The sequence below is a fragment of the Miniopterus schreibersii genome, assembly GCF_964146895.1.
Source record: "Miniopterus schreibersii genome assembly, chromosome: 11".
Classification (NCBI taxonomy): Eukaryota; Metazoa; Chordata; class Mammalia; order Chiroptera; family Miniopteridae; genus Miniopterus; species Miniopterus schreibersii.
The window spans coordinates 15,087,774-15,111,055 of NC_138111.1; the positions used below are offsets into that span (position 1 = coordinate 15,087,774).

General features: G+C 49.3%; 1 protein-coding gene across 4 annotated transcripts; it reads right to left on the bottom strand.

Annotated features, from left to right (window-relative positions):
* Positions 1-523: 523 nt before the first annotated feature.
* TRAF1 (TNF receptor associated factor 1) lies at positions 524-21,388 on the bottom strand. Of its 4 annotated transcripts, none has more exons than XM_081151346.1 (8): positions 21,301-21,388; positions 18,111-18,924; positions 15,904-15,988; positions 7,861-7,926; positions 6,788-7,198; positions 5,110-5,287; positions 3,258-3,406; positions 524-1,319 (listed from the first exon to the last, which is right to left on the bottom strand). In XM_081151346.1, exons 2-8 carry the CDS (start codon positions 18,248-18,250, stop codon positions 1,101-1,103), a joined length of 1,248 nt encoding a protein of 415 aa, XP_081007472.1. In that variant the 5' UTR covers positions 18,251-18,924; positions 21,301-21,388; the 3' UTR covers positions 524-1,100. The 4 variants fall into 4 exon arrangements, with proteins under 4 accessions (XP_081007472.1, XP_081007471.1, XP_081007470.1 ...); XM_081151345.1 differs by having other exon boundaries at positions 18,111-19,132; positions 21,301-21,370; XM_081151344.1 differs by having other exon boundaries at positions 18,111-18,510; positions 21,301-21,364.
* Between the last annotated feature and the right edge of the window lie 1,894 nt (positions 21,389-23,282).

Consider the following 23,282-nt stretch of genomic DNA (forward strand, 5'->3'; position numbering starts at 1 on the left):
TGGCTCAGTTATGACCAACTTCCATGACCATACGCCATCATGAGAACGTCAAAAGAGGGTTTTTTAAAAAAATATTTCTTTGGTTTTATACACATTTGAAAGGGCAACCTCTGCTAGTGGCTCAGAGACCCTGATCAGTCAACGAGAAAAGTGAATACCTTGGTTAATCAGGCGACACAGGATTCTGGAAAGCATGGAAGGTGAGCCCCGGGCAGGCAGTGGAGAGTTTATGCCTCTCTTCCTTCACACTCCTCTGGCTGCTCCTGAGAGCCCAGTGACCTTGTTGCACCTGGAGAAGGTGAAGGGGAGTTGGGCTGGGGGAGGCATAGGACGCAGGGTTTGTGTGTATGTGGTAGGTGCTGTGCCGGCCAGCTCAGCCCACCTGGTGGTACTGAAGGTGAGTGCGAAACCTGGAGGACACGAGGCTCCTGAATGTTTCCAGAGCCCCTGCAGCCATAGGCCTCACCTGGACCAGGAGGCCTAGAATTAGAGACTTTCTGGGCTGGAAGGAATTTTGAAGGTCTTCATATCCAACCCCCAATTTAATGCCTTCCCCCATTCCAGTGTAGCCCTCTGGCTTTGCTTGTTTACCTCCAGTGATGGGGAACTCAGTGTATGTCTGGACAGAATGATTTCACACTGGCAACCTGTCCCTTCCACCCCTTGGTTCTGACCCCGGGCAGGAGGGCAGCAAGTGTGTTTCCAGTTTCCATGGTGGCCCTGCAGAGACCTTCCAGGCTCAGGTCCTTTGTCTCCAGGTGGCGATCCATGTCCCAGGTCTGGTCCCCCTTCCCTCCCATCTTAGTCAGAGTCTGCCTCAACATGCAGGGTTGGAGTGGCGGCCAGTGTTGTGTGGTCAGTGCAGAGGGAACAGTTCTGCCACCACCTCCTTCTGAACCCTCTGCCTTTGTGGGCCCAGCCCAAGGGCCTGCAAGCCACCTAAGCTGATGGCTGCCACAGTCAACCTGTCAGCCCTGCTCCGATCATGCCAGCCCAGCTATTACTGTGCCTGGGGACTGTGGACACCAAGGGCAGGACTTCCTCCAGTCTGGGTTGGTGCTCCCTCAGGACACAGATGCAGCTACTCGTCCCCAGATCCCCTAAGCAGTTGTTTCCACGATGCACTTGAGGAACATGGTGTCGTCCTTCACATAAGCATGCTTGGGTGACTGCAGCCTGTTGAGAGGGAAGAAGAGAGGGCAGCCGCTGGCGACGTTGGTTTCACTCTGGGGCCGCTGGAAGGATGCTGAGCTCAGGTCGGGCCGGAAGGCGTCAATGGCGTGCTCACGGTTGTTCTGGTCCAGAAGCATGAAGGTGACCTATGGGACAGGGCAGGTGGGAGGTCAGACTCTGGGCAGTGCACCCAGGGGCTCAGAGCTGGTCTGTCTGCCACTGTGCAGCCCCTCAGACCCTGAGCTCAGATTTGTTAGGGAGCCCCTGGGAATGGAAGCACCTGGTATTCTGAGCAGGCTTTGGGGACTGTCCTATAATTAGGGATCTGATGTTCTATTCAACAGTAAGAGGGAATTTGGCTGCCACAGTCAATTTTGGTTGGCTGCTGGGGCTATAGGTGGGACTGAGCCCTGACAAGGAGGCTGGACTCATAACCTGTAATGCCCCTTCCCGCTCAGAGATGTTTGATAGTCAACTACACGGAACCTCCTAGGTGAGGCAGGGGGGCGAGAAGAAAGAGGCCTTCTGCTGAGGGGCTGTCAGTCAATGTCTGGAAATGTCTGTCTGCACAGGGCAGATATGTGTACCCCCAAGATGCTGATGATCTCAGTGACACAAACCCTCTTCCCTGGTACACGTCACTGGAATGCCCATCAGGACATGAAATGTCTTCCCATCACCCACAGCAGCTGTTCTCAAAGTTAGCTGCACTTAGAATCCCCTGGGAAGTTTTTAAAAATCCTGATGCTCAGGCCTCACTATTTTCTATATAGTGAGACCCAGTTGTGGGTATTTTTAAAATCTCCGGGCAGGTGTGGGGACTACTGACCTACGGCTCATATCCAGACCACTGTGGCACTCTTGCCCTTTTAAACATTCTTAATAGACTTTATTTTTTAGAGCAGTTTTAAGTATACAGCAAAACTGAATGGAAAATACAGATTTCCCATCACCTCCTGCCCCCACACAACCTCCCACACTACCAACGCCCACATCATTGTGGGATGTATGTTACACTCGATGGACCTACACTGACACATTATTGTCACCCGAAGTCCATAGTTTACATCAGGGTTCACTCTTGGTGTTGTACATTCTATGGGTTTGGACAAATGTGTGATAACATGCATTCATCATTATAGTATCATACAGAATAGTTTCACTGCCCTAAAAGTCCTCTGTGCCCTGCCCATTCATCCCTCTCTCCCCACAACCCCTGGCAACCACAGATCTTCTTACTGTCTCCATCGTTTTGCCTTTTCCAGAATGTCATATAGCTAGAATCATACAGTATGTAGCCTTTCAGATTGGTGTCTTTCACTTAGCAATATGCATTTAAGGTTCCTCCATGTCTTTTCATGGCCTGATAGCTCATTTCTTTTTGGTGCTGAATAATATTCCATTGTCTGAATGTACCATGGTTTGTTTATCCATTCACCTACTGAAGGACATATTGGTGACTTTCAAGTTTGGCAATTATGGATAAAGCTGCTATAAACATCCATGTGTGCATTTTTGTGTGGACATAAGTTTTCAACTCATTTGGTAAACGCCAATGAGTGTGATTGCTGCAGCACATGTTATAAGTATATTTAGTTTTATAAGAAACTGCCAAACTGTCTTCTAAAGTGGCTGTACTATTTTGCATTCCTACCAGCAGTGAGTGAGAGTTCCTGCTGCTCCACATCCTTGCCAACCTTTGGTGTTATCAGTGTTTTGGATTTTGGCCATTCTGACAGGTGTGTAGTATCATCTGCCTCCCTCCCTCTCTCTGAAAATGCTGCTAGTTCAGGCTGGCCCCACAGCACCTCCTCTAGGAAGTTTCCTTATTCATCCCACCAGGTGAATTTGTTTTCAACATGCCTCCCAGGGGTGTCGGTCCAGGCATTTTTGCCCATGGACTAATGATGCTGGAGGGAGCCTTGGCTACTAGATGTGAACTCAGGCTCTTATTTTATGAAAGGAGAAGCTGATAATGCAGAGAGGGCAAGGGACTTGCGCAGGTCACCTGCCAGTTCATGGATAGACCAGGACCAGGACCCAGGCTTCCCCATCCCACCCCCAGTGTTCCCCTTGGCCCGTACCTTGTTCCGGAAAGGCCAGGGCAGCAGAGCATCGTATTCCCCTTTCATGATCACAATGAAGAGTGACAGGTGGGTCCTCTTTCCTGTTCCATCACCATTCAAGTAGAGCCTCAGGCACAACTTGTAGCCGTACTTGGCAGTGTAGAAAGCTGGAATGTGGAAGCCAGAGTCAGCACCGATGCAGCTGGAGACTGCTAGCATTGCAGATGAGGAAACTGGGGCCAGAAGTTAGGCATGCCCAAGGTCAGGGAATCAAATAAGAAATCTGGGGGTGGAGCCCAGCATTCTTCTTGGTTACATACAGTCCAAGAGGATCCAGATCTTGGAGCTCATCTAGCCTAGTGGCTGTCAACTGGCCATCAGAATCACAGATTGCCAGGCCCCACCCCCTGAGTTTTGGAATCAGTAGTGCTGGGTGAGGACTGAGAATCTGCATGTCCAACGGGGACAGTGATGCTGTTGGTCCAGGGACCATACTTTGGACTTAACCGACCTGCATTTTGCCATCGGGAAACCGAACCCAGCCAGTGGAAGTGTCTGGCCTCAGTGTGCTGGGGACAGAGCCAGGATTAGGGGCCAGGCCTCCTACATTCCAACACTGACTTCTTTCTGCTGTCCTAGGCCAAGGGGCTGGGGGCTTCTGGAGGCTGGGGAAGATTGAGGGGGCTCACAGTTCTTCCAGGCACCCTTGGCAAAGGCCCCTGAGGAGTGAATCACTCTCTGGTGACTCAGCACAGGGGCCTGGGGGCTCTCTCCCTCGGCAGCCAAAGGGGTCATGCAGTGTGGGTTCCAGTGGTTGTCACCATAAGGGCCCCTCTAGGAGGGAGTGATTGGGGACAGAGGGTGGGTGGGGCAGGCAGGAAGGGGCAGAGGAGGGACAGACTTACAGTCTGACTCATCCTGTCCTTACGTTTTGGTAGAACAGGAAGCCAGAGACACTGCTTGCTTTGTCCCTCATTGGAAAGAAGAGAAGAGAAAAAGCCTACATATTGGAGGTGAGGCCACCCCATGAAGGGGCTGCCGCGTGAGGAAAGGGGCCTGGCTTTGGGACCCAGCTCTGCTCTGTGGTGTGGAGCAAACTCCGATGCCTCTCTCTATCCTAGCCCTGTTGGTGCATCAGAGGAGCAGATGGACAGGAGACGTATGAAGCTGGGGCAAAGGTGAGAGGCCGTTCAGGTCATCATCTACACACACCTTCCTTAATGTCCCCCTCCCTCTTGCCGTTTATGAGGACGCACATGAAAGACGAGAGGGAAGAGGGGGAGAGCATGCAGGTCTGAGCATTCCATGCACAAATATACACATTGTTTTAGAAACAGAAATCGATTAATTGAGGGAAACATCTACCAAGTAGCTACTTCACACAAGACACTATGGCAGGCCCCGGGGCCCTAGAAATGAATAAGAACTGCCCCGGTCACACACCCCTTCCTAACGCTCTACCCACAATCGTGCACTCAGCCCTGCGCTTGTCTTATTTCGGACCACTGGCTCTCTGAGGGCGGGGTCCCAGGGACTCGCCTGTGAGAATCATCCTCTGCCTCCTCTCACTCGCACACGCTTTGGTTCACGGCACACTGTCTTTCACATCAGACATCCATTCGAAGTCAATGACAATTTTATTCCTGTCTGCAGGATGTGACTGATACTCAGGGAGATGGAAGGTGTGGCAGTTCAAATAACCCGTGCTCTACATGGCTGAGCCAGGCTCTGCCTCCTCTGTGGTCCCAGCATGGTAGGTGGCCCAAAGGGACACTGGCCTAACTGGACACAGTACGGAGTCACAGAGTTGGCTGCTCCCCATGCTGTTTTCAGGGCCCAGTGAGTCTCTGTGCTCCTGGAGAGGTGTTACCTGGGGAGAAGAGGCTGACGGTCCTGCCACAGGCTGACTCATGGCACCGCCTAGTGACGTTGGTGATCTTCCACAGGAAGGTGCCATCGAAGGAGGCCTCCTCCATGAGGCGCAGGCTCTGCTCCAGCTTACCCAGGGCCTGGTCTTTCTGGGCCAGTGTCTGATGCAAATCCATCACCTGTGGGAAAGCCAGCTCAGCCAGGGACACCAGAACCTGGCTTAGGGGGGTGTGATATGGAGATACACTGCCAAAAATATGCCTTCCTGACCATGTCTCCCTCAGGCGTGTGCATCTGCCTTTGCATGCGCTGTACCTCCTGCCTGGGATTCCTTTTCCTTCCTCCTCTACTGGCCAACTCCTATTCATCCATCAGAAACCTGGCTCACACAGCCCTTCTTCTGGGAAGCATTCAATCACTGCCCTAGCTCAGCTGATCTCTCTCTCATCTATGTTCTTACAGAGCCTTTACAGCAGTTTTATGAGGGTTATTTTTCTGCCTTTCCTACCAGATAGATGTCTTCCCTACCGAGGGCTGGGCCCATGCTCATTTTCTCTCTGTGTGCCTGCCTTGCATAGTGCCTGGTATGTAAGAGTAGAGCCAGGAAGTTTGCTCATGAACTAAATACATGGTCGCTGCCCTCAGGGAGCCCACCTTCTAACTGGGGCAAGAGTTATGTAAAAAAGGTTTTCCTCTTCACTCAAACCCAGTGCCTGGTTCTTCTGGTAGGTTTCCCCATTCACATTTGACATAATATAAATTTATTCTTGGGTGTGCTCACATAGGGAAGCCAGGAGTGGAAATGAGTGTTCTTTAAAGAAGCTGAATCCCTCATTTTACTGATGAGAAAGCTGAAGTCCTGAGAGGGAAAGTGACTTGCTCAGACATAGCAAGTTAATGGTGGAGCTGGAACTAAAATCCAGGACTAACTCAACATGAGACAGTGATGTCATGTTGGCTTCCCCCCACCCCCCCAAAAGGGGAACATTAACATGGTGACTGATTATATTAAGAAAAGTATAAGCTCTGGAACAAAGGAGGGGATGACAGTCCTGTTCAACCAAGAACTGTCAGGTAAGTGGATTATCTGGAGTTAGTCCAGGATCACCATTCTGAATGTGTGGAATCCTTTAGAGACTGAGCCAGAGCGTATGCGAACAGCATGAAACAATGTGCTGTGATGAAGGGGTGAAGGCACTAGGGGCGTTTAGCCTAAAGACGGAAATACTCAGGTAGGTTATAATCACTGATTGCTCATCTCTGAAGGGCTTCCACAGGATCTAGAAGGGAGATTTATTTTGTGGGCCCTGAGGGGCAAAGTCAGGAACAATGCAGGTAAGAAACAAAGAGACTGATTTCAGTTTGGTGTAGGAAGAACTTTCTAATAGTGAAAAAATCCATCAATGGAATGAGCAGCTTGGGAAGGGAGTGTCCTACCATAGGAGAAATTTGAGCAAAGGAAATGAAGCACTGGATGGGGGAATTGACCTTAACTAGAACTTCCAAGTGCTCCACCTAGAGGTCTTGGGACACAGGAGAGATACTTTTTGATGGGGGAATGACTGCTGTGAGTGGAGAGAATGCTTCAGAAGAAGGTTGATCCACTGCTCTGGAGACAAGACAGGGCAGAAGAGAACCCCTGAGCCAGCCTTGAAGGCAACCTTGTGTCCCATGCTTACCCTCTGTTCCAAGCTCAGGATGAGCTCGCGGTCCAGCTGGCTCTGGTGGATGGAGGCAGCCAGGGCCAGGTGGGAGGCCTCCACCTCCTTGTTGAGGACGGCAACGATGTTCTCAAACACGCGCAGCTTCCCTTCCAGGTCGGCCAGGAGCTTCTCCTTCATGAAGTGCTGCAGGGCCAACTCCTCCTGGTTCTCAGAGCAGGGTGCCCGGTAGCAGTCTACCTCCAGGTCCCCAGCCACCTCCACGGCCGCCTGCAGCTGCAGGTCTGACAGATTCCGCTCCAGGGCCATGGGCCCTGAACCCAGGCCTGAGCCCAGCTGGGCCTTCCACTGTTTCATGAACTCCAACAGCAGGTTTAGGTGGGTGGCCTGAGAGGTGACTTCATGCTCCTGCATGAACTTGGCGCTCCCCTGCCCAGAGGGTGGGGCTGATCAGTGAAAAGGCAAGGTTCCCAAAGAAAGTCAGATCCATTCACTCAGCAAAGGCAAACTTGTTTTGTGTGCAGTGAGAGGGAATCAGAGGACCCTGGCATGAGACATGCCCACAGTGAGCCATGTGCCTCCAAGCCTCTAGAGCAGGGGTGGGGAAACTTTTTTTCTGCCGAGGGCCATTTGGATATTTATAACATCATTTGCGGGCCATACAAAATTATCAACTTAAAAATTAGCTATGAAAAAAACTCCTAGACTTTTTGAATTTTGAGTCCTGCCTGTGGTTGCCTTGGCAGGGCCAGACCAAATGATACAGCCCATGGACCAGACGTTCCCATCCCTGGTCTAGAGCAACAATTCTGCCCCAAGTGCAGTGATGATTCAGGACCACGGAGAGAGGCATGGGGGGAGGGGTTGGTCATTTCAGTGATGCTACAATGCTAAGATGAGACATTAAGAAGAACTTTCTGGAATGTGGAAATGTTTTACTAGTGAGATTTGCTGCTTGAGAAGGTCATTAATGTAAGGGGCATACAGAGGAGTAGCTTGATGTGGGAAAATCCTGGAAGGGCTTAAGTGGGGAGACCCAGTGCTCTAGGGTTGCAGTGGAGAGATGTCCTTTCTCACACTCAGATGCTTACCTTGAAGGAGCAGCCAACGCCTGCAAAGGGGCACACAACTCCATCTGTAGCCGCCTCAGGGTGATCCTGGAAATAATATCACTGGGTGTTATGGGAGTCCCTGTGGGACCACTGGGGCTTTCAGCAAAGCATCAGGATCCAACAGGGCACATGATGGGCTGGCGCACAGGACTCTGCACATGCTGGTCCTTCTGCCGGGCTGCCCCCTTTTGTAACCCTCCTTCAAAGCAGGCTCAGGGCCCCTGCTGTGATCCTGGGCAGCCGGGCTACTTCTCCTGTCAGGACAGGATACACACAGCACCATTCACTCTTTGGTTGCCCCCACTGGTCTGGGGGCTCTGTGAGGCTGTTTTCCTAGTGCTGAGGTCAGGGCCTGGCACAAAGGAGGCACTTGGGACATGCTAGCTGCATGAGTGAGCACCTCCCTCCTCCTGAAGCCCATGGGGATGCTCCGCACAATTGCCATCTGCATCCCTCCTTGGCAATCTGCCTTGACTAGAGAGTGCCTGCCCTATACTGCTCTCCTTCTGGATAATGCACAGCCTAAGGGCAGGGATGCAGAAGGGTCTCAGTGTTCAACAGCAGCCTGACCATACTGTTAACCTATTTACAGGTCTGAGGAGTTTACAAAATGGTTTCATGGTCATAATTCTTCCTAGGACCCCTGACAATGCTATAGAAAGGCAGGGTAGGTATTCCGTCCCCATTTTACTGATAAAGAAACTGAGGCTTAGAGGGGAAGGGATTTGCCCAAGAAGGAATGGCTAGGAAGCAGTGTAGACACAGGCTCTTCCTACACCACATCACTATAGTTGACCCTTGAACAACATAGGTTTGAACTGTGTGGGTCTACCAATACACGGATTTCCCCCCCCCAAGAAATACCTGTACTGTTTTGGATGTGCAGTTGGGAATCCATGGATGCAGAGGGCTGGCTATTTGCATTGATCTACACCATTTTATATAGGGGGCTTGAACATCCATGGATTTGGATATCTGTGGGGGGTCCTGGAACCACTGTCCTATGGATACTGAGGGACAACTGTAGTAGTTAAATTTGGGAGCAGTCAAAAGTTATACACAGGTTTTCTGTTGTGTGTGGGGTGGGTACCCCAAGCCCCTGCATTATTCAAGGGTCAACTGTATCTCTTATCAAGTGTAAGCCCAAGGGGAACTGGAAGAAGTTTTTTCCAAAACAGATATCCAGAAAGGGTTTGTATCCAGAATATGTAAAGAACTCTGTCAATTTAGTAATAAGAAGACAAACAGCCTAATCAAAAATGGGTAAAATACTAAACAGATGCTTCCCAAAAGGAGATATATAAATGACAAGCCTATGAAAAGATGCTCAACATCACTAGTCAATAGAGAAATGCAAATGAGAATGAAATACCACCATGAAATACCATCATCCACTCCCAAGATGGCTAAGATTCAAAAAGAACACCAATACTGAGCTTTGGTAAGGACGTGGAGGAACTGGGAAATAGGAATGTTGCCAGTGGGAATGCAAAATGGCACAGCCACTTCGGAAAAAAACCTATAGAAGTATCTCATAAAGTTAAATCGTACTTACAAAGCAACTTACTTATAAAGCACGCTTATAAAGTTACCATACAAGCCACACTGCACTCCTAGAATTTACCCAAGAGAAACTGACATGTTTACATGTGTATGTGAATGTCCATGGCAGCTGCATTAATAATAGCTCTAAACTAGAAGCAATCCAAATATCCATCATCTGGTGAATGGACAGTGGCTTTTTAAATTTTTCTAGAACACTACTCAGCAATCAGAGGGACTAAAACACTACATGCAATAACAAGGAGGACCCTCAAAGACATTATGCTAAATAAAAGAAATCAAACACAAAGGACTACAAGTATGGTTCCATTCTTTTGAGATTCTAGAAAAGGCGAAACTGCAGTGACAGAAAGTCTATGGGTGGTTGCCTGGGGCTGCATCTGGGGAGACTGACTAACCAGGGGCACGAGGAAGCTTTTTCTGGTGCGGAAAAGAAACGTTCACCATCTTGACTGTAGTCGTCACACAACTGTATAAATTTACCAGCATTCATCAAACTGTACACTTAAAACAAGTGAATTTTATTGCCTACAAATAATATGTTGATTTCCAGAGTTTTGTTGCTGTTGTTTTTTAAAAAAGAATAATCTAGAACAAAACAACATCAACAAAACAAAGACAAACAAAAAGAGAAAAAACAAAAACAAAACAAAACAAAATAATAAAAATAAAACAGAATACTCTAATGGAGCCAAATGGAGATTTGGATTAAAAAAGGGGAGGACAGAGGTCTTTGGGGCTGAGCAAACACAAAGCTACATTAGTTATTAGTGTTTAAAAGTAAAAGAAGTTAGAGCGTGGGCTTAACGAGTATGGTTGGCTTAGGACACAAAACACAGCCCAGCAAAGGGCCACCCCCCTTCGCCCTACTACCCTGGGGTTCAAGCACAAGATGTTCTTAACAAAGAATAGAAAACAGATGTTGTATTGGGGGTGTGGGGAGAGGGCAGCCTTGGCAGGGAGACCATGCTGGCACTGGGAAGTGTGCAGTGACGCAGCTCTCCCAGCAGGTAGCTTCCTGATCTGTGGGCACAACAGAGGGACTGATCCTTGGTGTGGACCTGGTTCCTGGTGAGTGGACTAAGGGAGCCTCTCAGGCCCTAAAACACCCTCGAAGTCCATGATTCGAATCCTCTGCGGTTCTAAGCTGGGAGTGAGAGCCATAGGAAGTATAAAGGGTGGGAGAGAGAAAGCGGTGGAATTCCAGAATCACCATGCAGGCAGAGGGGCACATGTCCTTTTGGTGGCTGAGCCAAAAGAGGTGTTGCGTAGTGCAGGGAAAAGCCAGGCCCAGGGTGGATGCAGGGGGTGTCCTTGTTATGATGTGTGGATGGATGTGGGCTGCGACCAGACTCCAGTGGCTGTCAGAGGATGGCAGAGGTGACTTGAAGGTCTCGGTGGCCAGTAGTCTGCTCACAGTTCCATCATCAGTGAGTCGCTCATTCCCTAATGAGCGCTACGGGGGTTAAGGGCTGGGCTCTGGAGCCAGCCTGTCAGGGTACAAAGGCCATTTCGTTCATGTCACATACTAGCTGTGAGGCCTTGGGAGAGTATTAACCTCCCATGTCTCACTTTCCTCCTCTGCAAAATGGGGATAATGATAGTACCCGCCCCGTAGAGAGTTCTCATGAGAATGAAATGGGACAGCACATGTAAATTCTGGTCTTAGTTACATATTGCTGCTATAATAAAATGCCACAAACTTATGGCTTAAAACAACACAAATGTATTATCTAACAGTTCTGTAGATCAGAAGTCCAAAATATCAAGGTGTCAGCAGGATTTTGTTCCTTCTGGGGGCCTTAGGGGAGAATTGTTTCCTTATTTTTTCTAGCTTCTAGAGGCCACCTGTACTCCTTGGTACATGGTCACTTCCTCCGTCTTTAAAGCCAGTGGTAGAGTATCTTCCAATCTCTCTCTGACTCTCTAGTCTCCCTCTTATGAGGACCCCTACGATTACACTGGACACACCTAGATAATCCAGGATAATCTCCTCATCTCAGGATCCTTAATTTAGTCACATCTGCAAAGTTCCTTTTGCCACTATTGTGGGCTAAATTATCCATGCCCCCTATTCATATGTTGAAGTCCTAACCCCCAGACCACGACTGTATCTGGACATAAGGTCTTTAAAGAGGTAATTAAATTAAAATGAGGGTGGGCCCCAATGAATATGACTGTTGTCCTTGTAAGAAAAGAAAATTTGAACACAGATGTGAAGGGAAGGCAATGTGAAGATATGGGGAAAATATGGCATCAGCATCTACAAGCCAAGGAGAGGGGCCTCAGGAGAGACCGAGCCTTTCTTGAACTTGTCTCCAGACCTATGAGAAAATAAATTTCTGTTGTTCAAGGGCCCTAGTCTGTGGCACTTTGTTATAGCAGCCCAAGTAAGGCAATGTATTCATAGGAATTAACATGTGGACATCATTCTGCCTAACATAATACAGAATAAATGTCAGCCATTATTATTAGTAGTAGTATTAGCAGTAGTATTCCAGTGGATTAAGCACTGCCCTTGGGACCGGGGCATCTGCCCTGGGCCAAGCCTGGTGTACATCTGGTGCCACAAGCAGCCCCCGTTAGTGGCCTCAAGCTTCAAATTGCTAAAAATAAAATTTGCAGTGGAATTTCCTCTCAGGAGGAAACAGAAACAGAAAACAAAATCCCAGCCCTGAGGGAACACTCGTCCTTCTGTCTGTGTCCGGGAAGTCTGGGGGGGTGTGGTGTTCTTAGCCACTCTGCTTACCCAGGCCTTTTGTGACGGGGTCAGCAGAGGGTTCTGTTGAGAGGCCCCCACTTAGGAACCCACAAGCTTCCAAGAATGTGAGTGTTAGGAGGGTGCCAGGAGCATGAGAGCAGCCTCTGTGAAGCTACTGCACAGAACAGAGGGTCTGCAGCATGCCAGGCATGGCCCACACCGCCATACTGGCACAAAGACTACCTGAAGTCTTGGATGACTGGAGGGGCTGTTTTTGCTCAGGTTTCAGCTGTGTTGAGGGAGAAGTACTCTACTGTGACAGGGCAGGCCCAGTCAGTCTGTCTTCTGCCCGCCAGGCCTGCCCTCCTCTGCACCTGGGCCAGCTTCCTCTCTGGCAACCTCTGCTCAGCTCAGCTGCCACCTCTTCTAGGAAGCCCTGCCTGATTTTCCTAGTTGAAACTAGTCTTGCCCATTCCTGTTTTTCCAGCACTTAAGGCTGACTGTGAAATTTAAACCCGCAGAACACATTTAGGGTGGTCTGCCATGGAGGCAGCAGAGGGGAAGATGCCACCAGCCTAGGATGTAGGAGTTGGAGACTGGCTTTGCCTCCCTCTTGCTACATGACTTTGGTCCAGGCACACCTCCTCATGGAGCCTCGATATATCACCACCACCCATACAGGATGTCACAGGATCAATGAGGTTACAGATGCAACTGTTGAGCTCAGCAGTGTAAGGGTACAGGGGTTCATTTCTACACATCACACTTCAAAGGACACAGATGCACAGAGACTAAGGACAGACTCAAGGGGGTTGTGGTCAGCACCTTTACACTCATATGCAGGACTACCTCAGAGGACAGGAGGCCGACTGACTTGCCTTGCGTGGCCTTAAGGGAGACAGACTTCAGCTCAGTACAAATGAAGAGGAAAATGGTACAACAGTCAGAGCCCCCCACGGCGGAAGTGGTGATTTCTTAGAGTAATGAGCCTCCCATCACTGGGAGGACATAAAGCCACCTGGCAGGAATCCAGTAAAGAATAGAATGGAAATTGGACTAGACAGCTTGACCGCCTGTCACTTTCTGATTCTAGAATAAGTTAAGGCATTATTGTCAGACACTGGCAACAGATGCTAGCTTGCTTTTGACCTTGAGTGGCCTCAGAGGGAAGAGAGTGAGAGAAACCATTTCATTCACAGGGTCGCAGGCAGTGAGAATTGAATGTTATTTTCTATCCACAGGCTGCCCCCTATTCATTGTCACTTCTACGAGAAGGTCATGCCAGGCAAGAACCAAGTCTCTAACTAGGTCAGTAGTAATCCTTTAATATCTGCTTCTTCTATTACCTAAGGGGCCCGTGGCTGCCAGCACTGCTTAGAGAGATACCAATCTAATGAAGTCAGAGGGTAAGGACAAACTGATAAGCAGATGGCACAGAAAGTGTTCGCAAGGATGGGCGCCTCGGGGCTTAGCTCAGCTGGTCTCCGGCCCAACACTTCCACCCACCTCCAGTCTCCAGGTTTTCCCAGATGCACAGACAAACTTCGCAATTACCATGCATGCAAACTATTGACTTATAATCAGCTGCTTTCCTTTGGTCAAAAGTCCCCCAAAGTTCCCATCACGGTCAGGAGCTGGAGGAGTCCCTCGTCTTTCCCCTAGGTGGCTTTGTGCAGGAGTCAGACCACTAGCTCATTACCGCCCCCCCCTCCCCCGCTTCCCCAGCCTTCTACTGGGGGTACAGTGATGATGGCTTCAGGGGGTGAGAGGGAGACCCATGCTGCCTGGAGATCTATCTGCCTGCCCCCAAATGTAGGCAGCACCCCTCCCACCCTCTTGCTTGTTACAGTGCCTGTAATTCCACCATTAGAGTCACTTCATTTGGTTTAAGGCAGCAAGTTTCAAATTGTGCTCTGTCAGGCCCCTTAGGAATCCCCAGGGTCCCTCAGGGCCTGGGGCAGCTGGGGTAACTAAGAGGACAGGGTTCCAGATTCCCCTTTAATCAGAGCACTTCCACTGTCATCTGATTTCACGTTAACAAAGATGACAAAATTAAAGCCACTGGATTAATAGATATCAACATATCTCTATATTATCTAAGAGTTGTATAATGACTGTGTATTAATTTTGTTAAGAGGTCAGAATGAAACAAGTTAAGAACAACAATCCTGTAGCATTCAAGCAGGCAGGGGGCTCAGGAATCATCCAGCCCTGCCCTCCCTTGTGCAGGGGGAGGGCAGTAGTCCATAGAGTTATTATGGGTCTGCTCATTCCCCTAACTCACTGAAAGGGGGGGGGGGGGACAGAGAGGAGAAAGGAGGGGAGGTGTGAAGACTTGCATGCCTCAGGTTCCTACAGGTGGGAGGAAGAGCTGCCCTGCCAGCCATTGACCAGTCATCTGAAATCACAAGACACTGCAGAGCAAACGTAGCCTCTTTATTTTACAGATGGAGAAACAGGCACAAGAGTTGTCTTGGCCACAAACTGAATTATATAGAACCATCCCTGAACATTGGGCTCCTGGCCCCTGGGCTAGGGGGGAGCTTTGGCTGAAAGCAGCCAGGTGCCTCACAGTGATAACATGGAGGATGGCTGAGCAGTGAGACCCTGATCCCCAGAAAGCTTCGCACTGAGACTCCCCAGTGGGTGTCAGGGCCCCATGTGTAAGACGAGGGGTTAGGTTTAGAGCAGTGGTTTTCACATTCTTATAGCTTTGGATTCATGGATCGATACAAGTTTTATGTTTGTTTTTTTTAATTGGGAGACTAACATAAATATGGCCATCTTTTTAATTTACCAAGTAAAGGCTCTACCAAAAATTCTATCATTTACTATCACTATCATTTCATTTATACAAAGACTTGTATAGGAAGAGCATAATCTCAGAGTAAAGGTTGACTCTGTAAGTGGAATTTAGTTTTATAAAAAACTCACTACAATATCCTTATTTGTATCATTCTGTCAGGAACTGGTGGGAATGGACCAGCTCTGGTCAGCATGTGGGAACCTCTGAGCTGGACAGATGACCCGTGAGAATCCTTCCAACCTGGATGGGCTAGGATTCTAAACTGGGGGGCTTGAGAATGTCTCTCTGGCACCTCACACTTCCAAGGCCATCTCTTAGTCCTAGGAGCACGGCTTGGCTGAGCCTCAGAGGGGAGCCAAGAATGGCCTCTCCTTGTCTGAGGGCAATCAGGGACACGAACAACTGTCTAGATCAAAACTTTTTCTGTAAAGGGGCAGAGAGTAAATATTTGGGGCTTTGAAGCCCAAGTTGCAACTAGTCACCTCTGCTATCACAGGGTGAAGGCAGCCACATACAATTCAAAAATGAGTGGGTGTGGCTGTGTGCCAATAAAACTTTATTTATGGACATGGAAGTTTGAATTTCATATCATTTTCACATGTCACAAAATATCATTCTTTTGATTTTTTTCTTAACTATTTCAAATATAAAACATATTCTTAGCTCGTGGCTATATAAACACAAGGGGCATGCTGGATGTGGCCTGTGGGACACAGTTTGCAAGTGCCAGGTCTAGACTGTTGTTCTCACCTTGATCAGCCAGGTGGCCTTGGGCAAGTTGCTTAACCAAGGTGCTGTCAGTCTCCTCACTGCTTACAAACCAAATTCAGTCTAGACTCGAGACAGAGAGGAAGGTGCCTGCCAGGGACTGTGTGAACACCTGTCTACTGGGCCTCAATCTCAACAAATAGAGAAAATGGACAAATACCCTTGGGTGGCTGTGCCAACGTACCTTCTCCGGAGACATAAGGCTTCCTGGGCTTACAGATTGGGGGTCATCTCCTCTGCACTTGGGACAGATTGGATCCTCGCCATTCCTAGAGACATATGAACGAATCTGGCTGAGTGAGGTATTCATGACTTCCTGACACCAACCTCTGTCCCAGTAGCTCCAAAAGCTGAGGTTTTGCCCAGCACAGTGCCTGATACAGTGAGCATGCAGATCCACAATCCCAGACCCACTGTTCCCAAACCTCAAAGCACTGGGCACCCAATGTCTTCCCATAGTTTGCAGTGAGCTTCTTTGGCAGCTAAACCTGACCCGCCCGAAGTGACTGGGGGCTATTATAGCCCTTATCCCACTTAGTGTGAATATTTGTTTCATTGCAGAAATATTAATAGGCTTGATTATAAGGTGCTGCCCAACTCCACTGGAAGAATTATGTAGTAATGCACTGACTTGCTTTTCTGAAATGTGAAAAAATTCTGACTTCTAAAATACAACTGAGCTAGGGCTTCAGGCAAGGGATTGTGGCTGTGTAGCTACAATTGTTCCCAGCTTCCTCTATTTGGTTTTGACTCTTTGCCTTAGGAATTACAGTTGACCACAATCAATTAAACAAGAAGGGGCCTCAGAGAACACCTAACCTGAGGTTTTCACCAAGAGAGGGTGTCAGACTCTCGCCAGGTGACACATGGGCTATGAGATTTTACAAAGCTCCCAAGTAATTCTGATCCACAGTCAGAGCCACTGGTCAGGCCTCACATGTGAGACCTCAGAGGACATATGGAATGGCCAAGGGTAGGCAGAGTCAGGAGCAGAACTGGGCAGAGCTCCTCATACCTAAAGCCTGGGTCCCTTCAACATCTAGTTAGCTCCTTCTCCACCTCTGCCAGGTTTTGGAATAATGAGGAGGGAAGCCAAGAGACCCAGTGAAAAGCCTGAGATGAACCCACAACAATCAGCTTGATGGTAAAATCATTCAGGCTTTGACTACCCTATCCCCACAACCTGGTCTTTTCATGGCCACAACCTCTCCCCTCCCCCTGCATCAAAACATTTGAATTTCTCAAACTAGAGTGATTCAGTTTTCCCACCTTCTTACTCTGTAAAGCCCCAAACAAAGGTCACGCTGGGGGCGTATGGCAGTTAAAGAGCACTTTGCCAGTAAATTGACCTGGGGCAAGTTGACCTAATCTCTCCATTAGGCCTCAATGTCCTCATCTGTAAAATGGGACAATAGTATCCACCTTTCCAAGGCTCTTCTGAAGACCCAAGGAAAGAGACAAACAGTTGGCTCAAATTAGTCCCTTAAGGTGGGACTCTGATGATAGTATGGATGTCATACCTCTCTGAGTTATTGATATTTTAAATATTTTATATATGTAAAACATGTATTTATATAAGTATATATCTATATGTAAATATATACATATTCAATTATGTATACATACAGGGGTTGGCAAAATAGGTTTACAGTTGTGAATATGCAAAGTGGGCAAAAGTAGGTTTATAGTTGTTTGTATGGAAATCATACAAATAATACAATAATTAATAAATAAATATTACTTGCATACTCACAACCGTAAACCTACTTTTGCCCGCCCCTGTACATATCATCTGTAAATACATACATATATAAACATATACATATTCACACCATATCTACATATATAAATATATCACCTACAAATACATATATAGATATCTTTGTTCCCTTTAAAAGTGTTCTCAGCAAATAGTACAAGATGATGGGTGGTATTATGGAAGGAGATATAGTTGTATAGAAGTTTATCATTTACTAAGAAAGTTTATATTCATTATTACAAAAACTTTTTGGAATATTATTGATTGTGCCTCTTAATCCTGGGAGATAGAATATAGCTTTACAGGCATTTTACAGACAAGGAAGTGGAGGCTTCGAGACATAAAGCAATTTGTGCCCAGCCTCATAGTAAGTAAGGAGCCCAGCTGGGCCTGAGGCTCTCCCCTACCCTGGACAGCCTTCTACTGTGACAGCTGACATCTGTCTGTGGCTACTTCTACCAAGAGTCAGAAGGGGCAGTGTCAAGGACTGTAAGGAAAGGGCAAGGAAACTGAGGCCCAGAGAGGTGAAGTCACCTGCCCAAAGCCACCAGTTTCTCTCACCCTCTTCTCCCATCAGGGGTCCCTCCCTGGTACCTTCTTCCCACCCACTCTATGCTCCTCTGACCCCTCACCTCAAGTTCTCAGAGAGACAGGCGGTGCAGCAGAGGGCCTTGGGCTCTGATGGGTCCTGGCAGACGGTGGGGGGGCACCCAAAGGGAAACTCGTTCTCATCGGGGGCTGGGCGGGGGCTGCTAGCTGAGCCAGAGGCCATCCCGGGGTCCCAGGCTGGCCAGGGGGCCCAATTAGTTCCTGTGGGGAGGCACCCAGCCCTGTGGAGTCTGCGCTGAGAGAAGAGGTAAGTTCTGGCGTGGGCACCGTCTCTGGTGAGCAGGAGTCTGATGACTTTATCTTCTCGCTGACTTGTGTGGTTCAACGTCACAGCTGAATCACAGGAGGGATGCAGGAATTACCCTTTGTGGTGAAAAAAATCCCCTGGATGCTGACTGAAGGCTCTAGGAGTGTCCAGTCATTCTTTAGAGTGACAGAGAGCAAGAGAACGAGTCAGAGAGAAAAAACAACCATGTCACAGACTTTCAGGAACCACAGTCAGAGTTCCCCTGTCAGAGAAACTCGGGCTGCTGCTGGCTTCCTCCACCTCCTCCCCAGGGGACATGGGCAGACAGCCAGAGCCGGTGACTCGTCTGTGATCCTTGAGACCTCCAAGCAGCCTAGAATTCTTGATGGGGGTGCTCACTGCCCTGGTGGAAATCCCTAGGTCCTGGTGGCAGCTCCAAAAATGCAAGTTTCAGGCGCTCGATCTCTGCACTGTCCGGTGTCTCAGATAAAAGTCACTTCCTCACAATGGGTCTCGGTTACATCATCTCCAAAACAGGAGTTGCAACAGGTGGTCTCCAAGGCTCCTCTGGGCTCTCAGATTCTGTGACCCTAGGGCCAAGGCAACCAGAAGTAGCAGGAGGCTTCTGATGGCCTTGCCTGTGGCATTCCTCATCAGTCATGATGACAACACAGGACCTTCCCCTCCTTTCAAGTCCAAGGCCTCAGAACCATACACTGCTCAGTGCACTCCTCAGGGCCCCACTCAGGAAGTCATAGGTGGCCACATACCCAGGTCAGGCACCACCACTTCCCAGCCCTGAGGAGAACAAAGCTCTAAATAAACACAAGGCCACAGGGAGTTGGTCTCAGTGGCCAAGTGGAATGCAGATCCACTGTTGTGTGGGATCTGCAGTGCCTGGCACATATACTGTGAGCAGGGTAACATTTTCCTTCCTATTCCTCAAAGTAACCTGTTGGGAATTCTGTGGCCACATATAGGCACAGAGAAGCAAGACTACTGGTCCAAAGTCACACAAACCCTGGTGGTGGAGCAAGATTCGCAGTAGGTCTGTGGGACTCCAAGCTCGGTCTGTGTTCCTTTACCCATACAAGAGAGATGAAAGCAAGGCCGAGTGGGGGAGCCTAAAGAGCCTGGGATGGAGGCCAGAGCATCCAGCCTCTATTTTCTCACCTATCAAATGGGAAAGATAATTCCTTCACATTTTTCTATCCTGCTGGGCTGCTACTAGGGATTTGGAAACTTTTATAATGATTTCAAATCATGGGCTTTGAGGTCTAACAAATCTGAGCTTAAATCTTAAGTCCACCATTTACTAGCTGTGCGTCCTGAGACAAGGTCTTTAACTTTTGAGCTGCAGTTTCTGCATGTGTAAAAGGGGGAAATAGCTACTTCACCTGACTGTTGAGACTAAATGAGATTGTAGGTGAAAGTGTGCCATGATGCACTGCCCAGCTGAGGTGCTCAAAAGCCTTTGACACTGTATTCTGATGATGGCCACAGGCCTCCCAGCTCCTCCAGATTAGGGGAGAGGATTAAAATGGTAAATGATGCTTATATCTAGTGTTTACACATCCATCAGCTTTATTTGAGCCTCACAAGTGGGCAAAGCAGGTCAGATGTTGTCCTCTGACCCGAGATAAATTCAACTACCAACCTTCCCTGAGCAAAACTGGGGCTACCAGGGGCTGCTGACAAAGAGGGCATGGCACCCTGATGCTGCAGTGTAAACCAGGACCTCTCCTGGGCCAACCCTGGCCTGGCTCTTTCAGCAAATGACCTTGAGGCCTACTTCAGAGAAGACTATCAGAAAGGCACTCCCTTAACCGCCTACCCCAAACCTGCAAACTTCCTCGCATCCGCACCTGGTTTGACACAGATAGGTACCCAGGATTTCTCTCCCTATCCAAGTTCTGGGTCCTTTTCTGTTTAGTCTCTTTTCTCTCTGCCTTCAATGCCTCCCTCTCTACCAGCTCCTTCCCATCAGCATCAAAATATGCCCCAGCTGGTGAAAAATAGTTAAGTACTACTTTTTAGCGCTGTGTGAAGTACTTTCACAGGCACCATCTCATCCCATCTTCACATGAACCCTATGCGGTAGTATTGTCATTATCTCCGTTTTACAGATAAAGGCACAAAGAGGTTAAGCGACTTGCCCGAGGTCTCACAGAGAGTGAGTAGGGACTTCTAACCACATGTAGTGCTTTAAAATGCTCTTCACCTTCATCCCAAATTCCTCTCCCAAATCTATACTCCCTCATTTTAACAGAACTTCTAGAAAAGATGGCCTACACAGGTGCTCCCTGCCTCACTGGCATCTCAGTGGAATCATCTCTCCAAGGTTCTCGATGTCAGTGGCCAAGCGCCCTGCGCCTGCCCGTTTTCATCCACCAGTCCTCTGGCCAGCACCAGACACGACTCTGGGCCCCTCCTTTAGAATTCTCTTCCCTCTGCGCCTCCCTGGGACCCTCACACGCGAAGCCTCTCTGCCGCGCACCCCCATCTCCCTAGTCTTCCACTTGTCTTTCGGGGCCCACCTGGACCAGACCCCACTTCCCCTTGGAGTCTCCGTAGGCCTCCCCAGGATGGTGCTGGGCACCCGCCTTTGAGATTTCATCGCGTCCCGCAAGCCGGGCTGCCTATGTGTCCCCTAGCTCCGTTCGCCCCATGTCCCCCACCCGGGCGGGTGACTGTCGTCTGGCCACCGTCATCTCTCCAGCTGAATTCCCAGCAGAGCGGCGCCCGCGACTATTCAAGGATGAGCGAACCCCAGGGGTGCCCCGGGCGCCCGCAGGAAGGGCTGGGGCAGTGAGCCCGGGTGGGTTCTGCAGCCGCGACTCCAGGTCCCGGGCCGCGCGCGGGGAGCCCCGGCCCGAGCGAGCGGGACCTGGGCCGTGCAGGGCGGGGAGCGCCCGCAGGGCCCGGGCGGGCGGGGGTGGGGGGGGGCGGGGTGCAGTGCAACCAACCTCGGCGCCGCCGCCTCAGCCGCCGCCTCCCCGTGGCCGGCTCAAGCTTCCGGTGGGGCCCCGAGGACGTGGCCGCGCGGCGGAAGCCGGGAGGTTGGGGGCGGGTCTCCCAGTCCGAGCCGGCTCCGAGGCCGCCCCGAGGGCGGGGCGAGCGCTCCCCCTGACGGGGAAACTGAGGCCGGGGCGGGGTCTACGGCGTCGCCCTGCTCCCTCCCCGGCTTCCGTGCCCCAACTCCCTTCTCCCTGTTCCTGGCACACGCGAAGGACTCGGTCAAGTGTTCACAGAATGAACGAGTCCAGGCAGACCTGGGACTTGGACCCCCACGCCCGTCTCCTGCCTGCCTGAAACCCCACGTGGAGGTGGGTGAGCAGAAGCAGAGCCCGAGTCTGCCCACTTGGAGTCCTGCGAAGAGCCTAGCACAGTGCCAGGCTCCGCCAAGCTTATTGGGTTGGCCCACGGTACCAAGCGGTTCGCAGGCAGGGTGCTTTTACAAAACTGGGTGTTTTAAGGAACCACTTCTGTTTTTTTCTAAACACACACACACACACAGTCACTTATTCCCTATGAATTTGTGTGTATCCATCAAAACAGTTATGGAACTTAGTATTGGGATAGAATTTTTGTTTATAAGATACAACCTTTACCTTTGCGAATTTGACAAAGGCCCTTCTCCCACGGACCTCTGCCTGTCTGTCTGCAGGACTGTCAGCTGGGGGAGGAACCAACTTTGTTGGTTTTGTTCTGTTCTAGTTACTCAGAGGCACCCATTAAATTTTCTGTATGTATTAGGGTCCCATTTTTTTGTCTTGACACCTAACTGGAGTTGGGAACTGTGTTTTAATTCTTTGAGATTTTGTTGTTTAAGCCTGGGATGCATTTAAGCCTCCCACCCAGGGCAGAGCTTCTTCCAGCTTCTCACCAAGAAGCTGATGCTGCAGGACAGAGTCCCTCTGGTGAAAGGAGGTCCTCTAGGTCCTCCCTGGAAGGGAGACACCTGTTCTGAACAAGTAGAGGATCTCAGGGGCCTCCAGACAGGCGATCTGTGGGAGGTTGACCAGAGGTGGCCTTTTTTAAGAGAAAAAAAGGATTCAGAGTTTTGAGTCTCTGATTTAAAAATTCATTGATTTTTCAGTCACTCCATGAAGGATTTGGGACCTATGAAAGCCATTCTCTGATCCCACTTCTCTCCCACCCACCTCTTCCTCTGCGCCCCAAGGCAGTGTAAGTGAACAGGCAACCTGACCTCACTCTCTTCGTGTACCACATCCTGTTTTCAGATTAATGAGCTCATTTGATGGAAATTTACCAAGGGAAATAGTTTAATTTTGGAAAGTACCAAAAACTTATCTGTAGTCACTTGGCTTATTTGGGGGGCTCCTAAAATAGAGGGGGCATCACCGGGGGACCTCTGAGCTTGCAGGCAGCTGTGCGGTGAGGCTGCAGAAATCGAAAGCTAGGCCTCACAGGGCTGAACCTGACTCAGAAAGGAAATGAAACCCTTTGGAGACCACTAATCTCTACCCAGGAGAAAATTTTTTTTCCAAAAATAAGTTTTAAAAGAAAAGTAGTCCATCTGGCTAAGGCCTAACATCTGGTAGTCTGAGCATGGAGCCAAGATTAAGAAACAAGAAAGCAAACCCAGGGAAGTAGAGCGTGCTAGAGCCTTAGCAGTCCCTTTCACATCCATATCTGCTCTGTCTTCAAAGAGACACCAAAAGGCTTCCATTCTCCAGTTTTGCCCCAATCCTTTAGCTGCTAAGCTCTTGACACTGAAGTTGCCTGTCTAGCCTTGTAGCCTTTTGAGCTTCTGGCTCCCCCAAGGAGCTAAGGACTGAATCGCCAGGGGAACTTAGATATTAAAGTTTTGTGGGCCATTCTTCATTGAAGATGATAGAGCACATGTGACTAACTTTCTAAGTGCCTGACCACCTCCTGGCTTGCCGTATTTCCTAAAGTAGAGATTTTAAACCTCTTTTCAGAT